At 33.4% G+C, this 25,803-nt stretch overlaps 2 protein-coding genes, 1 long non-coding RNA gene and 1 pseudogene across 3 annotated transcripts; 2 read left to right on the forward strand and 2 right to left on the reverse strand.

Annotated features, from left to right (window-relative positions):
* Positions 1-354: 354 nt before the first annotated feature.
* LOC122583631 (probable serine/threonine-protein kinase PBL28) lies at positions 355-1,427 on the reverse strand. Its single transcript, XM_043756015.1, has 2 exons — positions 963-1,427; positions 355-510 (listed from the first exon to the last, which is right to left on the reverse strand). The coding sequence occupies exons 1-2, from the start codon at positions 1,425-1,427 to the stop codon at positions 355-357; spliced, it is 621 nt and encodes a 206-aa protein (XP_043611950.1).
* Positions 1,428-2,339: 912 nt separating this feature from the next.
* LOC122583632 lies at positions 2,340-3,280 on the reverse strand (annotated as a pseudogene).
* A 942-nt stretch (positions 3,281-4,222) lies between these two features.
* Positions 4,223-8,569, forward strand: LOC122581214 (polyprenol reductase 2-like). Its single transcript, XM_043753388.1, has 7 exons — positions 4,223-4,341; positions 4,596-4,758; positions 5,805-6,151; positions 6,430-6,664; positions 7,714-7,812; positions 8,197-8,268; positions 8,352-8,569. Exons 1-7 carry the CDS (start codon positions 4,313-4,315, stop codon positions 8,454-8,456), a joined length of 1,050 nt encoding a protein of 349 aa, XP_043609323.1. The 5' UTR covers positions 4,223-4,312; the 3' UTR covers positions 8,457-8,569.
* Positions 8,570-8,787: 218 nt separating this feature from the next.
* Positions 8,788-9,645, forward strand: LOC122581215. Its single transcript, XR_006320983.1, has 2 exons — positions 8,788-9,131; positions 9,209-9,645. It is a non-coding gene; the product is annotated as an uncharacterized LOC122581215 (long non-coding RNA).
* Positions 9,646-25,803: the final 16,158 nt, after the last annotated feature.

Raw genomic sequence — 25,803 nt, forward strand, 5'->3', positions numbered from 1 at the left:
TTAATATATTATAAGTCACGTGTCAATTTGGGGATATTGTTTAAATAACAGTTAATTTTCAAAAAAGAAAAGTAAATATATATATATATATAGGGTAGAGATCCTGGAAGAAGGTGTCTTATGGAGAGAAGGTCCTATGAACCAATCAGAACGCGACATGTGTTAAAATGAAAAAAATGCGCGGTGGCATTTTGGTAAATAAATCAAACTTTTCTGAAGTGATCAACCTGGGTTCCGATCAGCTTAGGTCTAGGTCAGCTTGGGTTCTGATCAGCTTGGTTGGTCAGCTTGGTCAGCCTGAGTTCTGATCAACTTGGGTCTGGGTCAGCTTGGTTGGTCAGCATAATCAGTTGGTCAGCTTGGGTCTGGGTCAGGTTGTGTCAGGTTGGGGTCTGTGACGATTGGATGGCTAATCAGTATGGTAAGTGTATCAAGCCGTGACGGTTTGATGGCTAAGTAGGCATTAAAAGATTCCACCGTAATTCCGTTTTCGAATCTACGCATTGTGTCCTGAAATTATAAAGCCAACGCTCCAAATTCAATGATGTGAAAGTATATATATTGAAAGGGTTATGCGTCATAAAGTAACTAACTAAACACGAAATATTATAATGTGTACTAACTAATAACCACAACATCTATTGTATGTACAAATTTAATAAATATGTTCAAATCATATAGTTAGCTATGGTTGACCAATCAAAAACTTGCGCGTGACAGCTCATATGATATTCACATATACCATCTTACATGATTGAACAATCCAACACATTTACTAAGTTTGTACATACAATACAGATTCTGGATAGTTTTTACACACTATAACATTTCATTATTTACTTTATGACGTAGTATTGAAATAACATAATTTTCATACAACTCAATTTTTCAATTTTTTTTTTCCCCATTAAATTATCTAGGTAATGTAAAAATATAGATTGATATATATAGAGGGTGTACACCTTGTGACGGCTATCCGACGTCCCACTATGGAGGTAGCATATTGCTTTGGCAACTTGCACTGATGACTCGACCCTTTTAAACCATGTGAAGGATGCCGGGTCGCTTAAATGCATCATTAGACTTCCGTTGGCTTGATAGCGGCTTACGATGATCTTTTCACCTCCCTCCTCGCAGAACCCAACTACAGGGACGAAATGATCATTTTCATGCTTGAGCAGACTAGAAAGCGTAGTGATCTCGGTCAAGAACTCAATGTTTTCTCCTCCCCGCCGCCCATCCGTACTATCAAACCTTCGCGCAGAAACACTCTGCCACTCCCCATCGCGCATGAGCCACCCTTTGTAAACGTTACCCAAACCACCTTTCCCGATGATGTTTTCATCCGCAAAGTTATTCGTGACTTTTACTATTTCTTCCAGTGGCATTCGTAAGCGATCAAGCTCCTTGAATGTATATGATGCCATATATATATATATATTTCTACTAATTTATGAAGAGTGAAAATTATCTAATGGTTTGTTACTAGCTACTACGAGTACAACGTTACATATGAAAATTAAATATATGATTGTGATGTGATTTTTAGGTGAATATAATGTGAATCTAAGATATGTTTATTGATCTCAGCAACCTGGCTCCGTATATCTAATTGTTGGTTGACTTCGTTATGATTGGGCCCATGTTCAGCTGTAACAACATCTGACCTTTCAGTAACTCGTATCGTTTTTTAGGACTCGGTCAAGTTGATACTACATTTAATTTAATTTAATGATCACGTTGTTGTTGTTGTTAGCAATGTCTACTTGTCAATGAAGTAATCTTTGAATTAATCATTTTTCATTTTGGGTAATGGTTGAACTCTTTGTTTCGACCCGTATACGTTTTGACCTGTTACTCAAACCCGTCCGAATGTCCATTTTGCGCCTAAACTAAACACAACAAAACTTATTATCTACAATCCCAATCCGGCACGCCCGGTTATAATAAAGTCTTAATTTGATACAACTTGAGAAGTTGGCAACTTCAAAGAATCTGCCATTCTAAAACAAAATAAATAAATGAAAGGAAGAATCTAAACACTTTATTCATAAGCAAAATATGTGAACATCAAAACAAATAGAACTTCTCAGTATGACAGCAATCAAACGAATGATGAATCTAACAATCGTTCAATTAATTTTAGTTATAACACACACACACACCCCTATATATTATTTTTATTTTTGTAACGAAATAAATAAATAACTACCAAGTTAACATAAATTTAGTTTGACCCATTTCTATTTTCCTAACAATCATATCTTATTTTAGTCCTCTATCAAGTATGAACTACACTTCTTTTTTGTCTCGCCTTCTTAACAAATAACCTGAAATTCTCAAATCACCAAGGAAACGCTGCTTTGTACTTTTGGTGGGCCCGAATGTCGCCTCGGTCTAGCTGGTGGTCCCGGAAAAGAAAGTCGTTTCTTTGGTCCGAACTCCTTTTCCATGGTGGTCTGACGACCACCATTCTCAACTGGGCCTAATATACTCTGCCCCTTTGATTTGGCCTTGGCGGATTTTGTTTGTGGCATGTAATTAGGAACTGAAAGAGAGCTATCCATGCTTTCACCGATGACCCTGCAATGCTATGCCTTCTGTTCATTTCAGATTGCACGCCAAAAACACTTTTTGAGTCATCATCAAGGCCGCGCCTGAATGATCTCTAGTTAGGGCCACGTTTATATTTCCGTGATGCTGCTGGAACACCTGCTGTTGACTTTGGAATAGTTGAAGGGGTAATGTTGAGTTGCCAACGGGCGTAAGACTTTGATATTTCGATACCAGTGATGTTGATACCATTTTTAATAGATGCATGATCTTTCTCGGCTCGTGCATCAAGTGGCCGACCAGCCATGTATCTCTCTAACTAGCTCCAGCCCCATTGCGGATTCGTTGGGTCCATGAAAAGCAAGTTAGTTGTTCTCACTGATTCCTGTTTTGAAAATACTTTCAAATTAGGATTAAAGTCTTGAAGACATGCATGTATTACACGATGCAACTTTTTTGAGTCCATGATTCTTACATTAACTATGGTAGGGGTGTTTTAGTTGCACTGTGAAATGATCAGTTTCAGGATCCGTTAGCAATTAAATGTTATGCAGATCGACCCATTTTCACATAAGCGGGTGAATAAAACCATCTAAACGATATGAATGTGTACCTGATGAGAAAATGAATAAGCCATGGCACGTTCTCGTCTCATGGTTGCTTCATACTTGCTAAGTAGCTTTGCTTCAATTTGTATTCCATTTTGATATTGTAGAACTATACACATCACTCTATATCCATAAATGTATATATATATATATATTTTACGAGGCGTGTAACACCACCAGGCAAAAAGTGTAACGCCACCAGGGAGTATCTGCGGGCCCCCATGTCTATATTGGCAAATCTAGCAGAAAATAAGCGGGCCCCCTGTCAGTAATGTAAATTTGACAACGCCGTCACAGTATTAGCGGCGACGTCGCCACTAATGCCCTGGTCGGTTGACCGTTTTCTGTTAGTGTTACCCTGTGTCTTAATTTATTCACAGGTCTAACATTTCATCCTTTATAGAAGATTCAAAGAGGTTAATCCAAATTACGTCTTTCACTTGTAAGCTTTTTATCTTAGATTAATTTTATAAAATCATATATACAAGTGGAGTGGAGTAGTACAGTCTGTTTCATCTAAAGTACTCATCGCATTGACTTGTTCTTTTTTTAAATGTATTTTCTAGCTCCTGAGTCTAATACTACTATTAGGGATGAGAAAAAACCCGAAACCTGTGACCCGACCCAAACCGACCCGCCCGAAGGGCTAACAGGCCGGGTAACGGGTCAAACTTTTGTTGTATTTTCGGGTCACGGGTTGTGCGGGTCGGGCTGGGCCGGGTCAAAGCCAAAAACCGAAAAAAGTGAAGAAAACCCGTGACCCGCCTGCGACCCGAACCATCACGGTCCGGGTCATGGTTCCGATTTTCATGCACTTGCGGGTCGCGGACCGGGCCGGGTTTTCGTGGGTCGGGCCATTTGCACATCCACTACTAAATTATTATGATTTTATTTTGGGACGAATAGTGTAAAAACACCCTCAGTTTAGGCATTTCTTTCTTATTATAGAAAGTGTTTAGTAAGGACTAAAAGGGACATGTATGAAATACTTGAGGAACTGTTATTAAAATTTCTTTTGTGTGAATGGAAGAATATAACTTTTGTCGATTTATATAGTGTTTGTGAGTAACGGTGGTAAACCGTCGTAGCGGTGGTGGCGGAGTTGGGTTATCGCAGCATCCATAAATCTCAAATTTTGAACATGATCAACAATGATAATCTTACAATCTTCATTTCTCAGGTATATTCTTTTCTTTTCTTCTTTTCATAATAAATCTAGGGCATAGATAGATATAAAAAAATATATGTAATATATATAATGTGTATAAATAAAAGTAACAAACTTTATTGAATATTGAACCTTCACACTTCAAATTGCTCTTCATTAACGTTCCCCTGTTTCGAAAAGAGTGTGTGTTTTGTTTCTTTTTATGTAATTGTTGTTATTGTTATATATGGATTGAGTACCACATTTATATCTGGGTGTGTATGAAGAATGGAAGAGTTGGAGCTGGGGCTTGTTTCGTTGATACGAATCGCGTGGATCGCGGCTACTTTACCGATTTTGATTGCTTGTTTGCCAGTTCCAGGGCTTGGTTGGTTTCGGAAAGTTTTGTTGGGGTTTGCCAAGAGAGGCAAGGTTTTACAATCTAAAAATGTAAGTGAATTTAGGACTTAACTCTTTAAATGTTAGTTATTATGTTTTATATTAATTGGCATTGCGAAAGATGTTATCTTTTTATGCTATATCATTGTTCGAGATTGTGTTAACGTGGGAGTTATATGATTAAATGGTTTTGGATTTAGAATGATAGCGAAAGGGAGACCAGTCTTGTATATAGTACATTGATGATAAGTGATAACTAGAGCAGTTGCTATTTTGTTCATTTGCGGTCCTGAAAGTTTTTCTAGTATAAACGATATCGGTTTGTGCATTGTAAAAAGTTTTTACGATCATTCAAATGCCAGCCCAGGGGGATAGGTATGAGTGGGTATTTTAAATAGATAAATCACAATGGTCTTCTTCTTCGTTAGATGATGAAGGGAAATTTGTAGTAGGGTATAACCAAAGGCTTCTTGGCTTAAAAATTTATGGATTGTAGTTGCACAATATTCTAGATATGCACCTTCGAATCTGTCAATTTAATGCTGTAAGTTGTAAAGTTCATGTTTGTTTTGATTAAATCCTATCGAGAGGCCTTTGGCCCAGTGGTATTAGGGGGTGTTCGGGGTTTCTTATTGTAAATTGATTAGTTACTTAAAAAATAAAGTACTAACCTGCTTATTTTACAGGTTTTTCTTTGTATCAGAAGTATTAAGTACTTTATCATAGATTACATATTATTGCTTATCTGCTATAAGAATTATACAAGTACTGAAAGAAGCAATCTCCGACAAGTCCTGTACGTGTTGGCCATGGGTTCTAGACTTCTAGTCTCGTTGTAGATATTAGTATTATAGTCATCAGTTTATGTGTAATACAATTGATTGAAAAGACACCACGTTTCTAAAAGAATAGGGCTTCCTACTGACATTAAATTTAAGTGATTAGCTACAAACTACTCAAAAAATGACTATTGGATACAGAAAAAGCCTCTAGATATATTACTTAAGCCCACAATATCTGGATACTTGATTTACAACTTTTATATGATGATGGCTCTTTGTATAACTCCATTTATTCATTCATTTTGTTAATTTCAGAAATTTACCGTGCCTCAGCGATATTTCTCTCACTTTTATGTGGTGGCCATTTTCTGGACGACAATTTTGCTTGTTGCAGTGTGGGCTTATGCTATTAAGACCCTACCATCACTTATTGACCAAGACCTGTTTTCTACTATAACCAGCCACTTGACTGGAGGTTCACATACCTTCTCCTCTCATAAATCTTTGTCAACAAGAGAATATGTATACAGGGTTTGGCTATCTGTGTTTATGCTTTTGCTAATGGAAGCTCAAGTTTTGCGACGCTTCTATGAGACAATATACATATTTAACTACAGTCCATCTGCTCGAATGCACATCCTTGGTTATTTTGCCGGCCTATTGTAAGTGTGTTGTTTATTTAATTATTTATTCTATATATGCAACTATTATATGAGTTACATGATTGTCTTTTTGGTAAGTTTGAGTGGTGCGATTGTATTGGTCAAAACATAAGTCGTAAAGTTTAAAGCTTTTTGGATATATCTTAATTCTTAAAGCTTTCATCTAGCTATGACCTTTGGGTAAATGAAATATTGCTACGTCTAAGTTCTATCTTCGAAATTATGTGTATCAGTTTTTAATATTCTTTTCTGATTTAAATGATCTTTTATTATATCAGTTTCTATACGGCAGCTCCGCTGTCTCTTTGCTGTACTTTTGCACCTGAGGTTTTCAACTTTGTAAAGAATCTTCTGGTGGAGTTTATAGTGAAGGGAAAGGATCGCATGTCCAGGCCTGAGTTTAATATATGGATGTTTGTGACTCCTTTCTTGAGGCTTCGTTGGTATACATGGATAGGTGCAGCTATATTCTTTTGGGGTTGGATGCATCAGTTCCGTTGTCATGAAATTCTTGTAAGTCCACTAGATACTCTTAACTGTTCTATCTGCAGTCTGAGCTATATAGTTTGACTAGGTCCAGCTATATTCTTTTGGGATTGGTTACATCGGTTTGTTGTACTTACCACTCACCAAGAATAATAATGACGAGCTTGATCATTTTCTTGCTTGTTGAACTGTAATAAAAGAGCTTTTTTTATTGTAACCTTTCTCTTATCTTTATAAGGGTCAGCTTCTTTGACCCACTAACTTGATCATATTCTTGCTTGTTGAACTGTTAATAAAAAGAGCTCTTTTTATTGCAAACTTTCTCTTATCTTTATAAGGGTCAGCTTCTTTAACCCAAATCGATACGCCACTTTTGCTTAGCGACTTACAGTATTTGCTAATGTTCCATATTAGTTTTGAATTAGAAGGTCTCTTCTATAGAGGTGACAAATTGCGCGGGTTCGGTGGGTCATAAACTCATAATGGGGTTGGTCAGAAGGTCACTTGTATTGACCGGTCAAAACACATTGGATTGACCTAAGAACAATCTTTTGTTCCATTTTTTGAACATTACAGATAGTTAATGTATTAACTATGAGGTATTGATACATTGTCATTTAGTATAGAATTTTATTTGCCTGCGAGCATTAAAATACACTTTGGGTCACTTTTGACCCACTCACCCTATTTGGTCCCTTCCGTAAAAAGGTGGATATTGCTGAGCCCTGCTTGATACAAATTATAACCCCAGTCTACCCTTTCTTAGCAAGAATGCCAAAATGGCCATCTCCACTTTTCCAGGCTAACTTTTAAGTGTTATAAGGTAGTGATTCAGAATGAGTTTCTTCTGATTTCACATTTTGGTAAACCCTCAGGCCTCATGTACGAATGTACGATGGCTTTACTAGTTTTGAATGAGGCAACCATGGTGTACTATGCTTGAGTTAGGATGGAATTTAATGTTATAGTATTTCATTTCTTATGCTAAGAGGTAATTGAATACATGGAAATAGTTATTTGTTTTATTTTTCCATTATCCAATCAGCTAACTTAATTCTTTTTTAATTAATGATTAGGGTTCCTTACGAGAGAAAAGTGAAAAGATGGAGGAGTATGTTATTCCTTATGGAGATTGGTTTGAATACGTCTCGTCTCCGCACTACTCGGCGGAAATTGTAAGTCTCATGTTAGATTAACAAACTCACTTATCAATGAGAATGGGGATTTAAAAATATAAACCAAATTTTCATTGAAAATGTGCTCATGTAATATTCTTTATAGTAATAGTAATAATATTTTGGGCCAATGACAAAGGGCTGCATGTAAGGATGTGGGTCGTCACATTTTATGAATCCCAAGGTTTAAAGTCATAGCTAATGTGACTATTTTAGAAGTGTTTAAAATCAGTTGGATACATTTTCTGAAAGGACCTTTAACTCATGAAATTGTAGAATACACTAAATACTTCACTTGTTATCTCTTCTGTAAATTTTTTTGTGACCCCAACCAGCTACTTAACCAATATGTCTATGCATCTCACTGTGATGTTGATTATGAAGGTCATTTACGGTGGTCTTCTGGTGGCCAGTGGCGGTGCCGATCTCTCATTGTGGTTACTTTTTGCTTTTGTGGTATGTTTCTCCATTTTCCTTTTTGTAATCGGACCCTGATTCCAACATTATATTCAAAATTTCTCCTGTATTTCGTTATGCAGGTGGCAAATCTTGTTTTTGCAGCAACAGAAACACAGAGATGGTACCTTCATAAATTTGACGATTACCCTCGTAATCGGTTTGCTATTTTCCCATTTGTTTATTAGCGACCTTTTGCGTGGAAGATTTGTGTAAAGTTGAGATTGAATCTTTTATTCGTAAATGAAAAGCTTCTGCTCTACTAGTCAGGATCGCCTAAGGCGCGTTTAGTTGTGGAAAATGTTTTTTAGTTTTCTATTTCTAATTTTCTAGAAAATGAAAGGAGTTTTTCATTTTTAGAAAACAAATGAAAATTTTGAAAACGCGTTCAAAACTTGAAAATGGAAAACAATTTGAGACTTTCAAAATTTAGAAAATGGAAAATGAAAATTGAAAAACAATAATAATGTGTTTTCTAATTTTCCATAGAAAAGAAAAAAACAGTGTTCTATTTTTCATGGAAAACATTTTTGGAAAACTATGATTTGAACGCGTTTTTCTGTTTTTCATGTTTTCTTGAAAAACAAAAATGAAGATGAAGGCATGTCATGGGATTAGACAATTTTCTATAAAACAGTTATCCATTGGTAGATTTTTGTGAAATGGGAAGTAGGTTCCTTGATTCTGCTTACTCAAACCACATACGAAGTCTGGTTTACACAAGGAATATTCTCAAATTGTCAAACTGGGCAATGGCAAGAAGCTGGTAGTCAAGCTGGACTTTCCATGTACTGAATAGGTGCATAAGTAGAAGTACTGATGAAAAAGTCCCTGAAGAATGCTGGTCGGGCGTCAAACCAAAGGTAGATCACTTCAAAGTCGTTGGTTGTATTGGTTATGTTCATATACCAACACAATTGAGGATTAAATTTGATGATAGGAATTACAATGTATATTCAGCAAACGCCCATTAAATGAGCCCAACCGTTCAGACAGTCCTGCTACATACACTAGAAAATGAAGTGCCACATGACCCGGTTATTGAAGCCACTAAGTCACGGGCTGTTCGGGGAAGCAAGACACTGTATGCAAGTCATTGACTCATTGTGTGTGGTTAAAATGGCAGCTGAATAATCTAGAAGATGGGCTTAGGTTAGTTGGCCCAAGTTGTTTTGGTTGTCCAAGCATGGTAGGTTATAAACCGGCGGCTTAGTCTTTCTTTATGAGAGTCGTGGACTCGTGGTAGGATAGATCAAGTCATGTTTCCTTTCTTTTTGAGGTCATCAGAGATGTTGGTAAAGTTTGTGGTGATAACAGTTGGTTGTTCACGCTATATAATGCCTTCTTTGGTATTCAATTAATTCTGGTTCAAATTGAGTGTTACTCTGTTAATTGGCACTGGTTTTTAATGGTTGAAAACCTTCTTTTTGTAGAGAAAAAGCCATGGTACACCATATTATATTGTAGTTAGCGGACTCTTTTGGCACACCATATTCTTTATAGGACAAATGCCTTCTGTCACGAAGCTTGGTGTAATTTTAATTTGTGATATTGGTGCTTGTATATGATACCTCATCACCGATTTATAATGGGGATATGTTTGGTAAAAATGACATTCGCCACAAATTCAATAATGCCGAATGTATAACATGATTGTGACTTGAAAGATACACGAGTATGATATGTAACAAAGATATACCATTTTATCCAAGTTTGGAGGGTGGAAGCTGGCACCAGGTGGTTTCACAATTACCGCAACTTTATATTCAAGACCTTTTCAACCAGTCACTCGCTTAGTTGCTTCCGTTAGTAATTTCAAAGAAGAATCTGCAGGTGTCAAAAACACCTCATGTTTATCCAGAAAAAGACCTATATGGGAGGAAAAAAAAGGTAAACTTTGATACGCAAATCATTTACTCCTTTCCCATTGACAAGTTAGTATACCTTAATCTAACAACGTTATAAAGCAGTGACATGAGAAGATCCTATATGGACTTCTATTCATTGAATTACTTCAATTTCAACATGTCCTAATCGCATTTTTTGGCCACGTTCTCTTAACCATTGCCTCAAATACTATGAATAATATACATTTTATCATACGTCGCTGAAAAGCACATGTCATCTTATGACGCCTAAGTGATACATATTTTCCAAGGCTATATCTAATTATTTTAAGATTGCTAAGTAAAATACCATGATGCGTAACTGCTTAACATATGCTCAATAAGTAAAATACCTATTTCACTTTAAAAAATATGAACTAAAATAAGGTAAACTTATCAATGACATTTCGATAAACACCTTGTGTGCTTCAAAATTTTGTTCTACATTCACAATGAAAATACATATCTTAACTGAAATAGGTGGATTTTATGATATAAAAAATCTAACCCGTAAAAGATAAATCACAAACAGGAAACAATTAATCAAAAATATGGATCAATACTAACCAATAATTAAAAGTTAAAAGACAACTATATATATCATTTCTTCTTTAAACCTTGTTACTCTCAATCAAAAAAGTTGTAATCTAATTATCATGGAGTAAAACTGGATAATGAATCTATGGATTAAAGACGAAAGTTTTTTTTAATAAAAATTGCTGAAGAGATAGATGAGGAACAAGAAAAAGAAAAAAAAAAGATATAAATCATATAATATTTTGTTTTAAGAAAGCTGACATTAGAAAGTGTGGCCTGTTGCCACGTGTTAGCTTTTTAAGGAACTTTGTTATTGGGATTCTTTTTTATCAAAGAAGAAAGATTATTTGGTCATATGATTTTATACATCTTATTACATTATTCTTGGATTTGTGTGTTTGACATAATTATATTTGTATTACACTAATACTACAAAATATTGTCCGTATTCAAAACTTTATCACGTAAAAAACATAACCGTGGCAACGCGCGGGTTTAACGACTAGTTCATATACTTTTGTTTAGTATAGTACTCTTTCAGTAATTAAAAAAAGATAAATCAAATGTCCGACATATATGGTACAGATAACAATGCAATGACATATATCATATATGGTATAGATAACAATGCAATGACATATATGGTATAGATAACACTCTTGATGCCTAGTCAATAATGTGGAAGGTCTTATACTAGATGAGTAGAGGAACTAGGATGGGCCTAAAAAGATCCTTCACATTCTATATAGTTTTAGGGTCGGGATTCCCGACACTGAACTACTGGCCGATATCAAAACCAAAAACCATCAAATGTAAGAATCGAATGTCGCCTAGGTCTAGCTGGTGGTCCCGGAAACCAAAGTCGTTTCTTTGGCCCGAATTCCTTTTCCATGGTGGCCTGACAACCACCATTCTCAACCGGGCCTAATATACTCTGCCCCTTTGATTTGGCCTTGGCGAATTTTGTTTGTGCCATGTAATTAGGAACTGAAAGAGAGCTATCCATGCTCTCGTCATCCCTCACCGATGACCCTGCAATGCTGTGCCTTCTGTTCATCTCAGATTGTACGCTAACAGAGGGACTTCCTAGTTTTACAAATATATGGGTCTTGTTCCTAGTTACACTAACAGAGGGAGTTTTTGTCCCATCCGTACAAATTTTTCTTTCTTGTATTATTTTACTCCTATTTATAGATGAAGCGTAACCCGAATTGACTCGTTCACACGTAATAAATGGGTCTAAATGGCAAACCTTTAGAGTACCCCCATCTAATAAAGGAGATCGATCCATATAAAACGACCTGCAGACTCTCAAGTTCTTTGACTTTCAAATACTCTACTTAAACTAGTTTGACTTCCTTTGACTTTAAAAATTTATAGTCGTTGCTTACATACCAATAAATACTCGCGATATCTGATTGGTTATCTTTAGATCGAATGCTTTACTTGATTCACAAAAGATTAACACATTGAATGTTATTAAAATGATCACGACTTAGATTGTTACTGATCGAAATGAATAGGCTACACTTTGAATCAAATGTTAGCTAGAATCACACTTTTATTCTCGAATTCTGAAACAAGGCTTTATATAGTGTCTTATTACAAGATTTAATAGAACTATAGAACCATTCTTTTTCTTTGTGAAACGCTTTCATATATCGTCGTTCAGCAACCACAACATAAAAGAATGACAGCCACAATGGGAAGCTTCCTGTTTAGAATCAAATAGTTAGAAAAAGTATACAAATGATTATTCCATACTAAAATTTGATACATAATTAATACGAATGGAACCAACAACATAGAGTAAAAAAGAAAGAAAGAAAAATAGTTTTATATATAGTTGTAAGTTATATTTGTCACGACATGAACGAAATTTTAGTTCAACATTACGATCCATTTAACATATATTATAGAGCAATGAAGCCGGCCTATTCGTATTTTAATTAACATTAACATATATTCCATGGAAACCATAACTACTACATTCTAAGGTTCAACACAATTTTTTGTTTACTAATTATATTTTTTGATCGACAAAAGAAAAATCTTAAAAGAATTTAGTCAAAGTACGTGTCAAAGCTATATATTATAACTTATTAACTTACTTGGAATATTAATGCCCCTTTGAGTTGATGTAAAACTTCTTCTGATGATGGCCGTTTTTTGGGATCATCATCTAAACACTGGTAAATAATATTTTGAAATCTAGTCAATGATTTCCGCGCAATCTCTTCCTTTATACCTTTGAACACAACTTGATCTTGCTCAATTCCATTTTCAAAGTAGTGTTTAATGAAATTGAGTAAAGACTCGCTCTCATGTTTGTGGATTCCATACACCACTTTCCCACACAGAATCTCAAATAAAACCACACCAATTGAATATATATCAGATTCTATGGTTAACATACCAGATGTTAAGTATTGTGGGTCTGTGTAGCCTGGTGCGAGATCAATGGTACAGCTTGTTTTTTTACTTATCTTACTTGAAACACTGAATCCGCCAACTTTTGCCTTCCAATCATCAAACAACAAAATGTTAGAAGATTTGATGTTCCTATGAAGCACCACCTCTTTCCCATCAACACCTTCATGAAGGAAGCTCAATCCCATTGCAAAATCAATGCATATCTTAAGTCTAGTCGTCCACGTAAGACTAGCATCACTCAAATACTTATCAAGGCTCCCTTTGGGTGCATTTTCGTAAACTAAGATTTTTTCATCCATTTCATTAATGTGTCCTACAAGGCCGATGATATTAGGATGCCTATACTCGGAAACAATTTTAAACTCATTGTAGTATCGTGTTTTCCCTTGACGGATACTCGTATCGAACTTCTTTGCAACAACGGAGTTACGATCTTCATTTATGAATTCTGCTCTGTATACGCTTCCAAAGTTTCCTCTTTGAATCTCATTTGCTGGACTGAAGTTTTGTGTGGCGAATTTAATGTCATCGAGTTTGAAATCACCCCCCTGCATGTGTCAATCATGAAACACTATATAAATGAATCCATCTATTATTAATATCTATTATTAATGATACTAATCTCTATAAATTATATTGTTATCATGTACTTTACTATAACAGTTGATAGTTACTACCTCACATATTAACATAACAAAACCTATTGTAAAGTTTAATTAACACTAGAAGGAACCCGCGCGTTGCAACGGTATCTTTTACAAAGTTGTGGTTAAGTGTAACGGTACCGTATTGTTAGATGAATATACGAATTAACTCATGGCTTTTATATAGTAGGGAACACACTAATATGAATAAACATGATTGCACCTATTAATGAAAATTAGAGCATATACCATTACATAGATTAATACATGTAAAAAAAAAAATCATACTTTTACATATGTTAAGATATAGAGTATTATATCGTGAAAGCTTTAGAATCTAGAACCCGGAGGACAGTAGGCGGTTGTATTCATCCGTATCAGCAAGCTAATAAATAGGTTGAAAATAGAATGTACTTCACAAATGAAAAGAATTGATCAAAAACTTCAAGGATACAACGCTAAGACAGTCACGATAATAGACAACACTACATTTCAAACCTGTTGCATAAATTCTAGAAGATCCATGTTGGTTAAATTGACATCCTAACTAATTTAAAAAATGAAGATATTTTACCAATAAAATCAACACAACTTGTTTTCTTTGTAAATTACAAACAGGAAAGGGTCATTATTTTTGTACTCTAAAACACAAAAGGGTCATTTAATTAAGATGAACTTATAATAGGCAATGCATTCAGAATCGGACCACACGCTGAACCGGCTCAATGAGCAGTCCATGGTCCAACCGGTTGGACCGGACTGGACCGAAGAACGGGTCTTCCTTTTAAAATTAATACATATACATTCGAAAAATAAGCTACATATATTGGATGGTTCAAGTTCTAACAACAAAATGCAATGTGGTGCAAGTGGAAAGGGACAGTCTTTCATGCCGTGGTCAGGAGTTCGAATCCTGGCGGCTGCTACAACTTTAATTAGTTTTTGCATTAACAAATCTAATTCTTGCATGAGCGACCGGAGTACCGGACAGTTAACAGATAAACCGGACCCATCCCATTCACGGTCCAACCGGATAGTGAGAAAAAGATAAAGAACGGGGCAGGAAGATTAGAGTGAAGGGAATTTTGTAAGGGTATTTTAGTATAGATGGGTCTGTAAATATATATTAAGATTAGGGGTAATTTAGTCTTATCAGGTTCTTATATATTTTTCGGAACAGTTATTGAACTTTCCTAGTGTTTCGGCACAATAGTTTTCTTAATTAATTATCTTTTCAAAAAGAAAACACGGAAAGGTAACCAACTTCACTCACAGTATGATTACTTACTTGAAAATTCAACGCCATTTTAAGATGTTGTAACACTTCCTTTGACGATGGTCGTCTGTTGATATCATCATGCAAGCAACGACAAATGATGCGTAGAAAAGTAGCTAATGACCGTGGCACAATTTCTTCATCTATAGCCTTGAACACCAAATCATCTTCCTTTCTTTCTTCAATACTACGTTCAACGAAACTTAGTAGTGGCTCACTCTTACATCCTTGGAAATCATTAATAGGTTTCCCACACAAGATCTCAAACAAAACCACACCAAATGAATAAATATCAGATTCCTTGGTTAGCATGTACCATTTTAAGTATAGTGGGTCCACATAGCCAGTTGTGCCACAAACACTATCGATGGTAAAAGAGTTTGTGGCACTTATCACTGAAAGTCCAAAATCACCAACTTTTGCCTTCCAATCATCAAACAGTAGAATGTTATAAGATTTAATATCTCTATGTATCACTGCATGTTCTGCCTCATGGAGGAAAGTCAACCCGGTTGCAAAATCAATGCATATTTTTAGTCTATTTCTCCATGTAAGACTAGCATCGTTTAAATACTTATCAAGACTTCCTTTAGATGCGTGCTCATAAACAATGATTTTCTCATCTGTTTCATTGCTATAGCCTACAAGTCCAATGATATTCTCATGCTTATACTCACAAAGAATTTGTAACTCAGTGTAAAACTCTTTATCTCCTTGACCTTGTGCTTTGTTTAACTTCTTTGCAACAATAGGATAATATCCCTTACCATTTTCATCTGCAAGTTTTCCTTTATATACCCATCCAAAACCTCCTCCTCCAATCACATTGCCACGACTAAAGTTTTGTGTGGCTAATTTAATAACTTCAAATGATATTCTAAAGTTACTGTTGTAGTTTTCCTGTGAATCATAAGATACCAAATAGATAAATTCACCAATAATGATATATATTTATAAATTGCAACGCTTTCTAAGTACTTTCATAAATCAATAACTTTTCAAACCTAGTATACACAACAATTACACAATATCCACACAAACTATCAACTAAAACTTTTTGACAAAAGTACATACTAATTAACGATTTGCGACATCTATTGTGTTAGGTGTTATATCTAAAATTATTCTTATTACATTTTGCTAGGCTTTTTAAGTAGATATAACATAAAAAGTTAACCTATTTATCTAAAATTTTAATAAAGATAACCTATTTAATTTTCGTCTATTTAAAGGATTCAGTTTTCGTAGATTTCCTAATAAAGGGAATATCGTTAGTTTTTAACGTCAGACCTCTGTTAAGTGTCACGTCATCCATGCCACGTCATCAACTTTGCTTACATGGCACTAACTAAAACTGGAAAATACATTAAAAAGGGAAAAACAAAAATATATAAAAATCGAAAATACATATATACGGATATAAAGCTTACATTTGAGTATATCACTTCATGGGTTTTGGGGGAAAAATAGAAAAGGGGGAAAAGAAGAATCGTGGAGAGAGAAAGTGAAAAGAGAGGGGAAAATAAGGTGTTATATATATAATATATCCGTATATAAGTATTTTTGATTTATGTATTTATGTTTTTCTCTTTTTAATGTATTATTTGTTTTAGTCAATGTCACGTAAGCAAAGTTGACGACGTGGCACTTAACAGAGGTATGGAGACAAAAACTAACGATGTTCCCTTATTAAGAAGTTTATGAAAACTGAATTCTTTAAATAGACAAAGAACTAAATAGGTTACCCTTATTAGGAATTTTGGGTAAATAAGTTATTTTTTTATATATTTTTCCCTAGATATAAATTCTTGAAAAAAAATTTTAGCCATTTTGATGTTAATCAAAAAGAAAATGAAAATTGTACGTCACTTAAAGAAATGAGATTGAATTAGCACACTCATTAGCATAATAATATATACTCGTAGGAATCAATAACCAAAGTAAATTCAATTTCAAGTGAATGTTGGAAATTAGAATCCATTATATACCATGGGTTTAACATGTACATTTTGGCAATTGTGTAATCTAGTATAACAAATAAAGAGATATGGTACGTATTCTTTCAAAGTATCGACTTACTTGAAAGGTCAAAGCCTTCTTTAGCTCCTCGACGACCACTTCCATGGTTGGGCGCTCGCTGCGTTTTTTTCCCACACACTGACATACAATATCTAAGAATGTGCTCAAAGAATCTTCATTGCGTGGTTTATTTAGAAATAATTTGCTATCACCATTTCCTCTCGATATTACACCTAGCAAACTTTTCTTTATTGAATCATTATGGTACCGTGTTTGAATTAAAGACATCATCCCTTCTTGACCCGATAACGTTAATAGCTCACTCGCCTCAAACCCGGATACGATTTCAAACATAAGTACTCCAAAACCAAATACATCTGATTCTTTGCATAGCACATTTGTCTCAAAGAACTCTGGATCCATATAAAAGTCTTTATGAAATATTGAGTCTCTATATTTAACTATCTTTGCTGCTAAGTTAATATCATCCAACACAATATTTTCACCTTTTGAATCATCGTGTATTAGCGACGTCTTTTGGGCCTCCATCTCTTTGTGAAGATAATGTAGTTCGTTTGCATTATCAATGCACATTTTCAACTTGTCTTCCCATGTAGCAGCTTTATTCTCTAAATTCTAATCAAAGATTTATAAAAAAAACTAGCTTCACCGAATGTATTATAACAATTTAACATGAGATATGACTAAATTTAAACAATTACATTATATTTTGTCTTACGAGTAATTTATATCTAATAATATCTTATAAAGCATTTTGTCATTTTTTCAAATCTCAATTAAGTATAGAATTACCTCTCTTCTTTATTCACTAATATAAACATCTCTACCTAATATACGTATAATACCTTTAAATCTCAACCATTCATTTTTTCCTCTCTCCTCAAATCTCAACCACTCATTTTTTCTCTCTCCTCCATAAACTATTTTATTCCTCTAATTCATTCAAAATCTTTTATCTCAAAAACCGTATATCGATAAATTATAAAAATTGTATAGGTGTTCTTAAAATCTCATGCTCTTTCATTAGAGATGTCATTCGATATACTTTCGACGAATTTTACAATCAGAGGGCAGAGTACGTACGACTAAGACATTTGGCTATCATATTCTATATCACCCCTACCATCTCACCGCCGCAACGCACGGACTTTATCTCTATGTTAATAAAACTAGAGACTTAATAATGTATGTGATGCACTAATTTTTTGATATAAAATAACTCATTTTACACCAAATTGTTTTTTTCATCATTTTATATACATATAAATATTTTTCTCGAACTTCTTTTTTAATGTGCTATTACTTTAATTTTTTTTATGACGACAAACTATTTCACGTCTACTTGTAGACCTTACCAATGCCTTAAATGAATATTTTACAAATGTACTACCAACTTTATTTTCAAGCTGCTTACATATGAATGTATGATATGATTGACGTTTCGATGAGAACACTCTTAAAATAAGAACAGTGAGAATAAATTGGTCAAAATTGAAAAAATCATGTTTTTTGTTGGATGCATCATTTTGATGAATATGCATCCAAGATGGAGGCATAAAACAAAAAACATGATTTTTCTCGATTTTGACAGACCAATGTGTTGTTAAACATTTAAATAATGATAATTAGTTATACACTATGTTAGTTTATGGACTTTTAACGCATCAAAATGTAGTTTTTAAGTATTCGCACCATGTTCTTATTTTAAGTTTGTTCTTATTTGATTGTCCACCTATATGATATAATTTATATACTAGATTTTAGACCCGTGTTCAACACTGTACATGAGACTTACGATATTATTAATATTAGAATTATTACTTGTAACTCATAAAAGCTTATAAGTTCAAAGTTAAAGATATAAGTAGATACTAAGTGTTCAATTCAGATGTCAAAAATGTTAAGCTAATAGAAGAAAAATAAATGTAATAAAAGAATATTGGAAGCATATACCCTGCTTCATCATTTGAAAGACTTCTTTATAGACGAAAGTTGTTGTAGTGTTTTTTGTTTTTTCATCTTTGTCACATATTAACACCTTAAAGCCTCTCTCCACTTAACTCGAGATACACCAATGTACAATTGTTCATGTGTGAAAACCGAGCTTTATAGATAAAAACCAATTTTAATAACATTGTAAAAATAATTATTTTAGTTATTTGTTTTTTATTAATTAAATAAAATTATGTAAAAAACTAAATGATGATATCAGTGAGAGTCAATTTAATGAAATCGAGCAATATAATTGGTTAATAAGTTATTAGTTCAACTGTATTTTAGTATATATTAAAATAAAATTAAAATTAAAATAGGACAATAATTACTATTAAAATCTTTATATATTTACATTAAATTTAATTTATTTTTAATTAATTAATTATATATGGATATATATTAGTTATTATTTTATTGGATAAATATTAGCTATTATTATATCGGATATATATTAGCCATTATTATTTATTTATTATATTAAAATTATTAGGTAAAAAGTGTAAATTTGTGATGAAAAACAAAAAAAAGTGTAAATTTGTTATTATTTTTTTGGATAAGTATTAGCTATTATTAATTCTATAAGATATATATTAGCCATTATTATTTATTTATTATATTAAAATTATTGGATAAAAAGTGTAAATTTGTGATAGGTAACAAAAAAATGTAAATTAAAGTCAAAATTGAAAACAAAAGTCAACATTAAGAAATCGAGAATTGTGATTAGTCAATAAGTTATTAGAACAACTGTGTTTTAATTTAATAAAAGATATAATAATAAATTATAATTTATACGGAGTATATAATAAGCATTGTAAATAAAACTACCTTGTTGTAGTTGGGTAGCGCGACTTTAACATCTTTTAAAGTCTCCTCGGGTTCTATGTCATCCTACAATAAACAGTGCAATAATAGCGCTTTTAATTAAGAACAACCAAATAATTGAAAATTTTTTCTATCAATAACAAGTTTACTTATATGATGATGATTTGGGTTTAATAATAGTCGTCTACGGCTCTACGCAATTTGTCGGTATATACGATACGATACAAAGACATTTAAAAAAATATGTCGTTAATTATTAATAATTACTCACGTGTTATGCAAAAAAATAATCTAGTTAGTTTAATAAAGCATAGAAGAAATAATATTTTCCAGCATGTAGAGATTAATTAAAAGATACTATTGTTATTTAAAGTTTTAACTCTAAAAGTAAATAATGAAATAAGAAACATAAAAGTTTTTCATATGAGTTAGTTGTTATAAAACAAATATTAAAATAAGATAAATAAATAATTAAGACAAAACACTGACCTTTGAATTAAAGAAAAAACTATTGTTTTTTTTTTACTATGATAATTGTTTTGTTTTAAAATAAACAAGTAATTCTTCATATATATTTCTGAGAGTTTTTCACTTTAAGTGATTTGTATTTTAATTAGTTACTTTGTACGTTTTATATGATGCTTTTTTATTGTGAGGTTTGAATGAAGAACTTTTATAAAGTTTAATGATGGAAGATTATGGATCTTACATGATTTAGTGCTCTCCCAAGTTTATACCAAACTTGCACTATATCAGGGCGTAGTGTCCACTCCGTTTTTAAGCAAGAATATGCTGCTTCCGAAAAATGCTTGAATGATATCGGGTCCATTTGTTTCCATAGATCAGGAAGAATTATATCTTCCAATGTTCCATGTTCATAATGAAATTTGGCTAATTCAGCCAGCGACTTATTATCTTGGTATGCTTTTCTCCCACACAAGATTTCAAATAAAACGACGCCAAAGGAATAGACATCTGACTTGTGGCTCACGCCTTTGTTCTCTACATCCGCTGGATCCATATACCAGTAAGTCCCAATAGCTTTACAAAGGTGAATATGGACGTCCTTTTGATCTACCGGTTGTTGGACTGAATATTCAAATCCAGATAACCTAGGAGTCATGTTTTCGTCTAATAAAATCGTGGAGCTGTTAATGTTACGATGTATGATAAGATTATCATTCAATAGCATGATTTCTTTGAAATCAGGGTGATGCCGTTGATATTCTGAGTCCTGAAATAAATAAATAAATAAATAAAGCCAATATTTCATACGAGTATTCAATTCAATGGTCGGTGAAAGTATTGAAATAACGTAATTTTATTATATAGCTTAAATTTTCTTAAATTCCTTAATATATTATATTATATTATAATTATATCCCGTGTTAAAAGCTAAAAAAATGCACAGGTTGTAGAATCTTATTTTGTAAGAATGTAAAATGTACATGTATTTGTAAAAGTTAATGTTGGCACAAAGGAACATACAAATTAAATCTAGCAGAAAAATCGATTTGAAAAGAAAAATAATTAAAGGAAAAACAATCTGTACGTAATTAGTTTAGTTTTAGGATGTACAACGCATCAAATATGTTTCATAGTTTTATATTGTATAAGACTATAAAATATAGGGTTAAGTACATCATAATATAATCAACTATACACCCACCCCTTTATTGTATGTAATGAACTAAAAGAAAAGCTTTAGAGAATGCATAAGTGACCGGTTATAATTAACCTGTTACCATGTTGACTTTTAAACGTTGACGGCTTATATGGTCGGCTTGTGTGGCATATTCATCCCTTTATTAAAAGGAAAAAAACCTATAATTTGCGCATGTCGTTTGGCAAGAAATGAGGCAGCAACGATAGGAATGAAGTCATGAAGATGGTGGTGGAGGGGCTGACTTGGAGTGTACATGGATTTAACTGACTCCATATAAGCATTAATTTACCCGGTTGCCTGCTACTTCAAACATTTTAGCCGGGTTCATTACATACAATAAAGGTGGTCTATAGTTCATGCATACATTACTTTTTGTGCTTAGTTGATTACATTTTAATGCTCTTAATCTCAATTAAAATATATTTGGTAGTTTATCATTCTATCAATAAAAACTAGTATACATATCACCACCCAAAAATAATAATACATACTACACACTCAAGTAGTTAATCGCAACTAAATTATGTTATTAATTATTTATTTATTTCTATATTCATTTTAAAATAATTACGTCACATTAGAAGTGCTACGTGTAGATTGTTTTAAAGAGAGATAAATGATTAGATCAGGTTATTTTGAGTCCAGATTATTTTGAGTCCATTTGGAGTCTGTATGTGTAAGTTATGTGTAAGTTGTAAGGGAAAAAGAAAATGAACCGCGCGCGTTGGTCGTTTCTCGGAATCATTTTTAACTTACACATGTGTAAGTAAGTTGTAAAACTTACACATATGTAATTTAACTTACACATATGTAAGTCGTGGTGGTGGTGGTCGCCGTCGCCGGAAAATTATGGTGGTGGTGGTAGGAGGTGGTTGGTATTGGAGGAGATAGAAGAAACCAATGGACTTAAAATAAACTGGACCCAAAATGATTTTTCTTTGGACTTCTATTAATTAAGTAAAGTACAAATTAAAGAGATAATTAATAATCTACAGGACACTTGCACACCTGGATCTTCCTCTCTGATGTCCCAGCATGGAGGTAGATAATTGCTTTGGCAACTCGCAATGACAACTCCATTCTTTGCTGCCATGTGAACGAGTCCGGGTCGCTTAAATGCATCACCAGGCTTCCCTGATTGGATTGGTAGCGGTATACGATGATCTTTTCCCTTTTCTCCGCACAAAACCCAATCATAGAGACTATATGATGATCTTGATGGTTTAAATTAGAAAGCATATAGATCTCAGTCAAAAACTCAACGATTCCCTTCCGCCAATTTTTACCATTAAACCTTCGCGCAGAAACATTTAGCAGCTTCCCGTCGCGCAGGAGCTGCCCTTTGTACACGTTACCCAAACCACCTTTGCCGATGATGTTCTCATCGGCAAAGTTATTCGTGGCGTTTTCTATTTCTTCAAGTGGTATTCGTAAGTGGCTAAGCTCCCTGAGTGGAGATGCCATGTATATTTCGATATATTTTTATTTGATGTGAATGTGATTCTAAATAAGATAAAATTGAAATGATGTTATTGTATGTAAGAAAAATGATGGGTTTTAATTGCCTTTTAAATTAAGGTTGTTTATTGGTGAATTTATGTGAATCCAAGGATATATATAATTATATGGGATTACCTTTAGTGCACTAGTTAAGGAGCATTTAATGAACCTGTTATTTCTTTATTAATCAAAAATTGTATTTAATGTGTATTAATTCAACTTAGCAATTTCTATTTTTAAGTCATATAATTAATACATATTTTCATATTTTAAGAAAGTTGGACTTCATTAAATGTTTCTTAACTAGTGCACTAGGGGCACTAGTTAGCAAATCCCTAATTATATTCTCTTTGTTACCTAGTTGACTTAATTTGTTACACCACATGTTACCGCTGCGATATATATACATGATGAATTGATGATGATAATTAATACCAGAAGCTTTCAATAATATTTGATTCAAATCTCACCAAAGTTTAAACAAAGACTCGTATCGATCGATCGTACGTTCTTTTTTTTTTTTAAGGGTCAAGTTGATACTACATTTAATGATCACCACGTTGACAGCTTCGTCATTATACCGTCATGTCACGTTAACAATGTCATCAAAATAATATTATTTGTATGTGAGAAAAGTGTACTTTGCTTTTTAAGGTGGGCTATTGGTTGTGAATCTCACAACATGCATCTCTTTGTTAGTTGACTTTGTTAATCTTGGCACATGTTACTTACAACAATGTTAACGAAGAGATAAATGATGATACTATAAGTTTTTAATAATATTAATTAAACTAAATAAAGACCCGTATGAAGTATATTGTTTTTTCCATAAAAATACATTAAAAATACGATTATTAATAGCTTCAATATTCGTTTAAAACACATGAAATATTGTCAATGTTGTTTTTATGTATATACATAAAAGTTATACATCAAATACCATATAAAATAATCATAATAAAAAGTTAAAACTATATAAAATAGCCATTGTATTAAAAGTGGCTTTATTAATTGATAGTACAACATGCATAAAAATTATAATATGTTCAAAGTTAAAAAATGATAAATGATTTGAAATACGAGTATATAATACAATACATACTGTATTACACTCCCCAACGAACCAATTAATGGCCAATTTTATAAGCCCACTCGACAACATCTGGGCCGGCCTTCCACTTTGATGACCTTTTTTAGAACCTGTCAACCACAAATGGCTTCCAGTTTCTAACCCAAACATATTTACACAATTACACATTTACACTAGAGATGCACAAAAAAACCGGTTAACCTAAACGACCCAGAGCAAAACCGGTTAACCTAACCGGTTAGGAACCAACTCCGTACAAACCGATTATAAGTTATCAATAACCGTCGGTTCCTGATCGATTACCAATTTCAAAACACAAACCGATTATTAACCGATTAACCTATAGCCGGTTTTTTTTTTAGTAAAATTAACCTATAACCGGTTAACCTATATATTATTAATAATATTTATATATTATATTAATAACATACCCACACACACGAGGCAGTGATATATATATATATATATATATATAAACACAGAAGGGGATACATATATAGAAGCATTCTACTAGTTACATTTTTCTTCTCATTTTCTTTCTTATGGTTGATTGAATTGATCGGGACATATATAGAACTGTCATATATACCAATCAAGAATATACACAAAACCCTACCACCGATTGAATCGACTGGGAACGAAGAAGAATGAAAAAGAGCGTGATTTTTTTGCCTTTTATTATCAGAAAAAAGAAAGAAATATATCTTGGTTGTCTTGTCACCGATTTGAAAGGGAAAGGAAGATTTTGGTGTTTGTTTTTTAAGTAAAGGAGAAGATAGAAGAACTCAGGAATGTGTAGTTGGTGGTGGTCTGGTGGAGTGTAAAATTAAAACAAATATAGTGCAGGGTTCTTGGTCCTCTTGGTCAACAAATCAAACCATAACAACAATTATTGATAGTGGGCCGGTTAAAAAAAACCCAAATAGGTTAACCGGTATCAGTTAACCGGTTATTATTAACCGAAACTGATTACACCGGTTATAGTTTTTTAGAACCCAAACCGGTTATTAACCGGTACAGGTTAACCGAAATCGGTTTTTTTTTTTAAAAAAAATAACCGGTTTCGGTTAATAAAAAAAATAACCGGAACCGGTTAACTGGTATTTGCACCTCTAATTTACACCCCCCACGCGGCCACGCCACCAGCACCCCCAAGTAAGTAAATGGGAATATGGGATCTTGGAACACTTACACCCCATTTTGCTCACCAGCATTTTACATTCAGAATTAGAAATGCACATTTCATACAAGTTTGATTTAAATCTTTTGGAGGGCGGAAGTTAGAGAGAAACAATCGAAAAATTCCTTTAAACTAAAAAGATTTTCCTCAGACCATTCTCCCATCAACATAACATCATCTGCATAAGACTCACCAAGATTAATCGCAACAAATTCACCCGCTTCCTACATCTTCTGCAGCAACGTACCATACAAATTTACTCTTTTACCTAATTCACATACTTCTATTTAGTATAGTACTCTTTCAATAATTAAAAAAAACAAATCAAATCAAATGGTCGCAATTATTATTTGGGGAGTTGGCCCGAAGGTGGGTGTTTCAAATGATCATTGACTTTAGAGAAGAGTGACTTTAGTTCTTTTGTTAGTGGGCAATGATATGTACACCACCAATACTTAGTCAT

The sequence above is a fragment of the Erigeron canadensis genome, chromosome 9 (assembly GCF_010389155.1).
Source record: "Erigeron canadensis isolate Cc75 chromosome 9, C_canadensis_v1, whole genome shotgun sequence".
Taxonomy (NCBI): domain Eukaryota; kingdom Viridiplantae; phylum Streptophyta; class Magnoliopsida; order Asterales; family Asteraceae; genus Erigeron; species Erigeron canadensis.

Bases quoted from the DNA above. Each gene is read 5' to 3' on its own strand.
- LOC122583631 (XM_043756015.1), bottom strand. From the start codon at position 1,427: ATGGCATCATATACATTCAAGGAGCTTGATCGCTTACGAATGCCACTG. The intron at 511-962 runs GTGTACACCCTC...TTATAATTTCAG, and splicing joins CGTCGGATAGCCGTCACAAG to GACACAATGCGTAGATTCGA.
- LOC122581214 (XM_043753388.1), top strand. From the start codon at position 4,313: ATGATAATCTTACAATCTTCATTTCTCAG. The intron at 4,759-5,804 runs GTAAGTGAATTT...TGTTAATTTCAG, and splicing joins AGGTTTTACAATCTAAAAAT to AAATTTACCGTGCCTCAGCG. The intron at 6,665-7,713 runs GTAAGTCCACTA...ATTAATGATTAG, and splicing joins TCCGTTGTCATGAAATTCTT to GGTTCCTTACGAGAGAAAAG.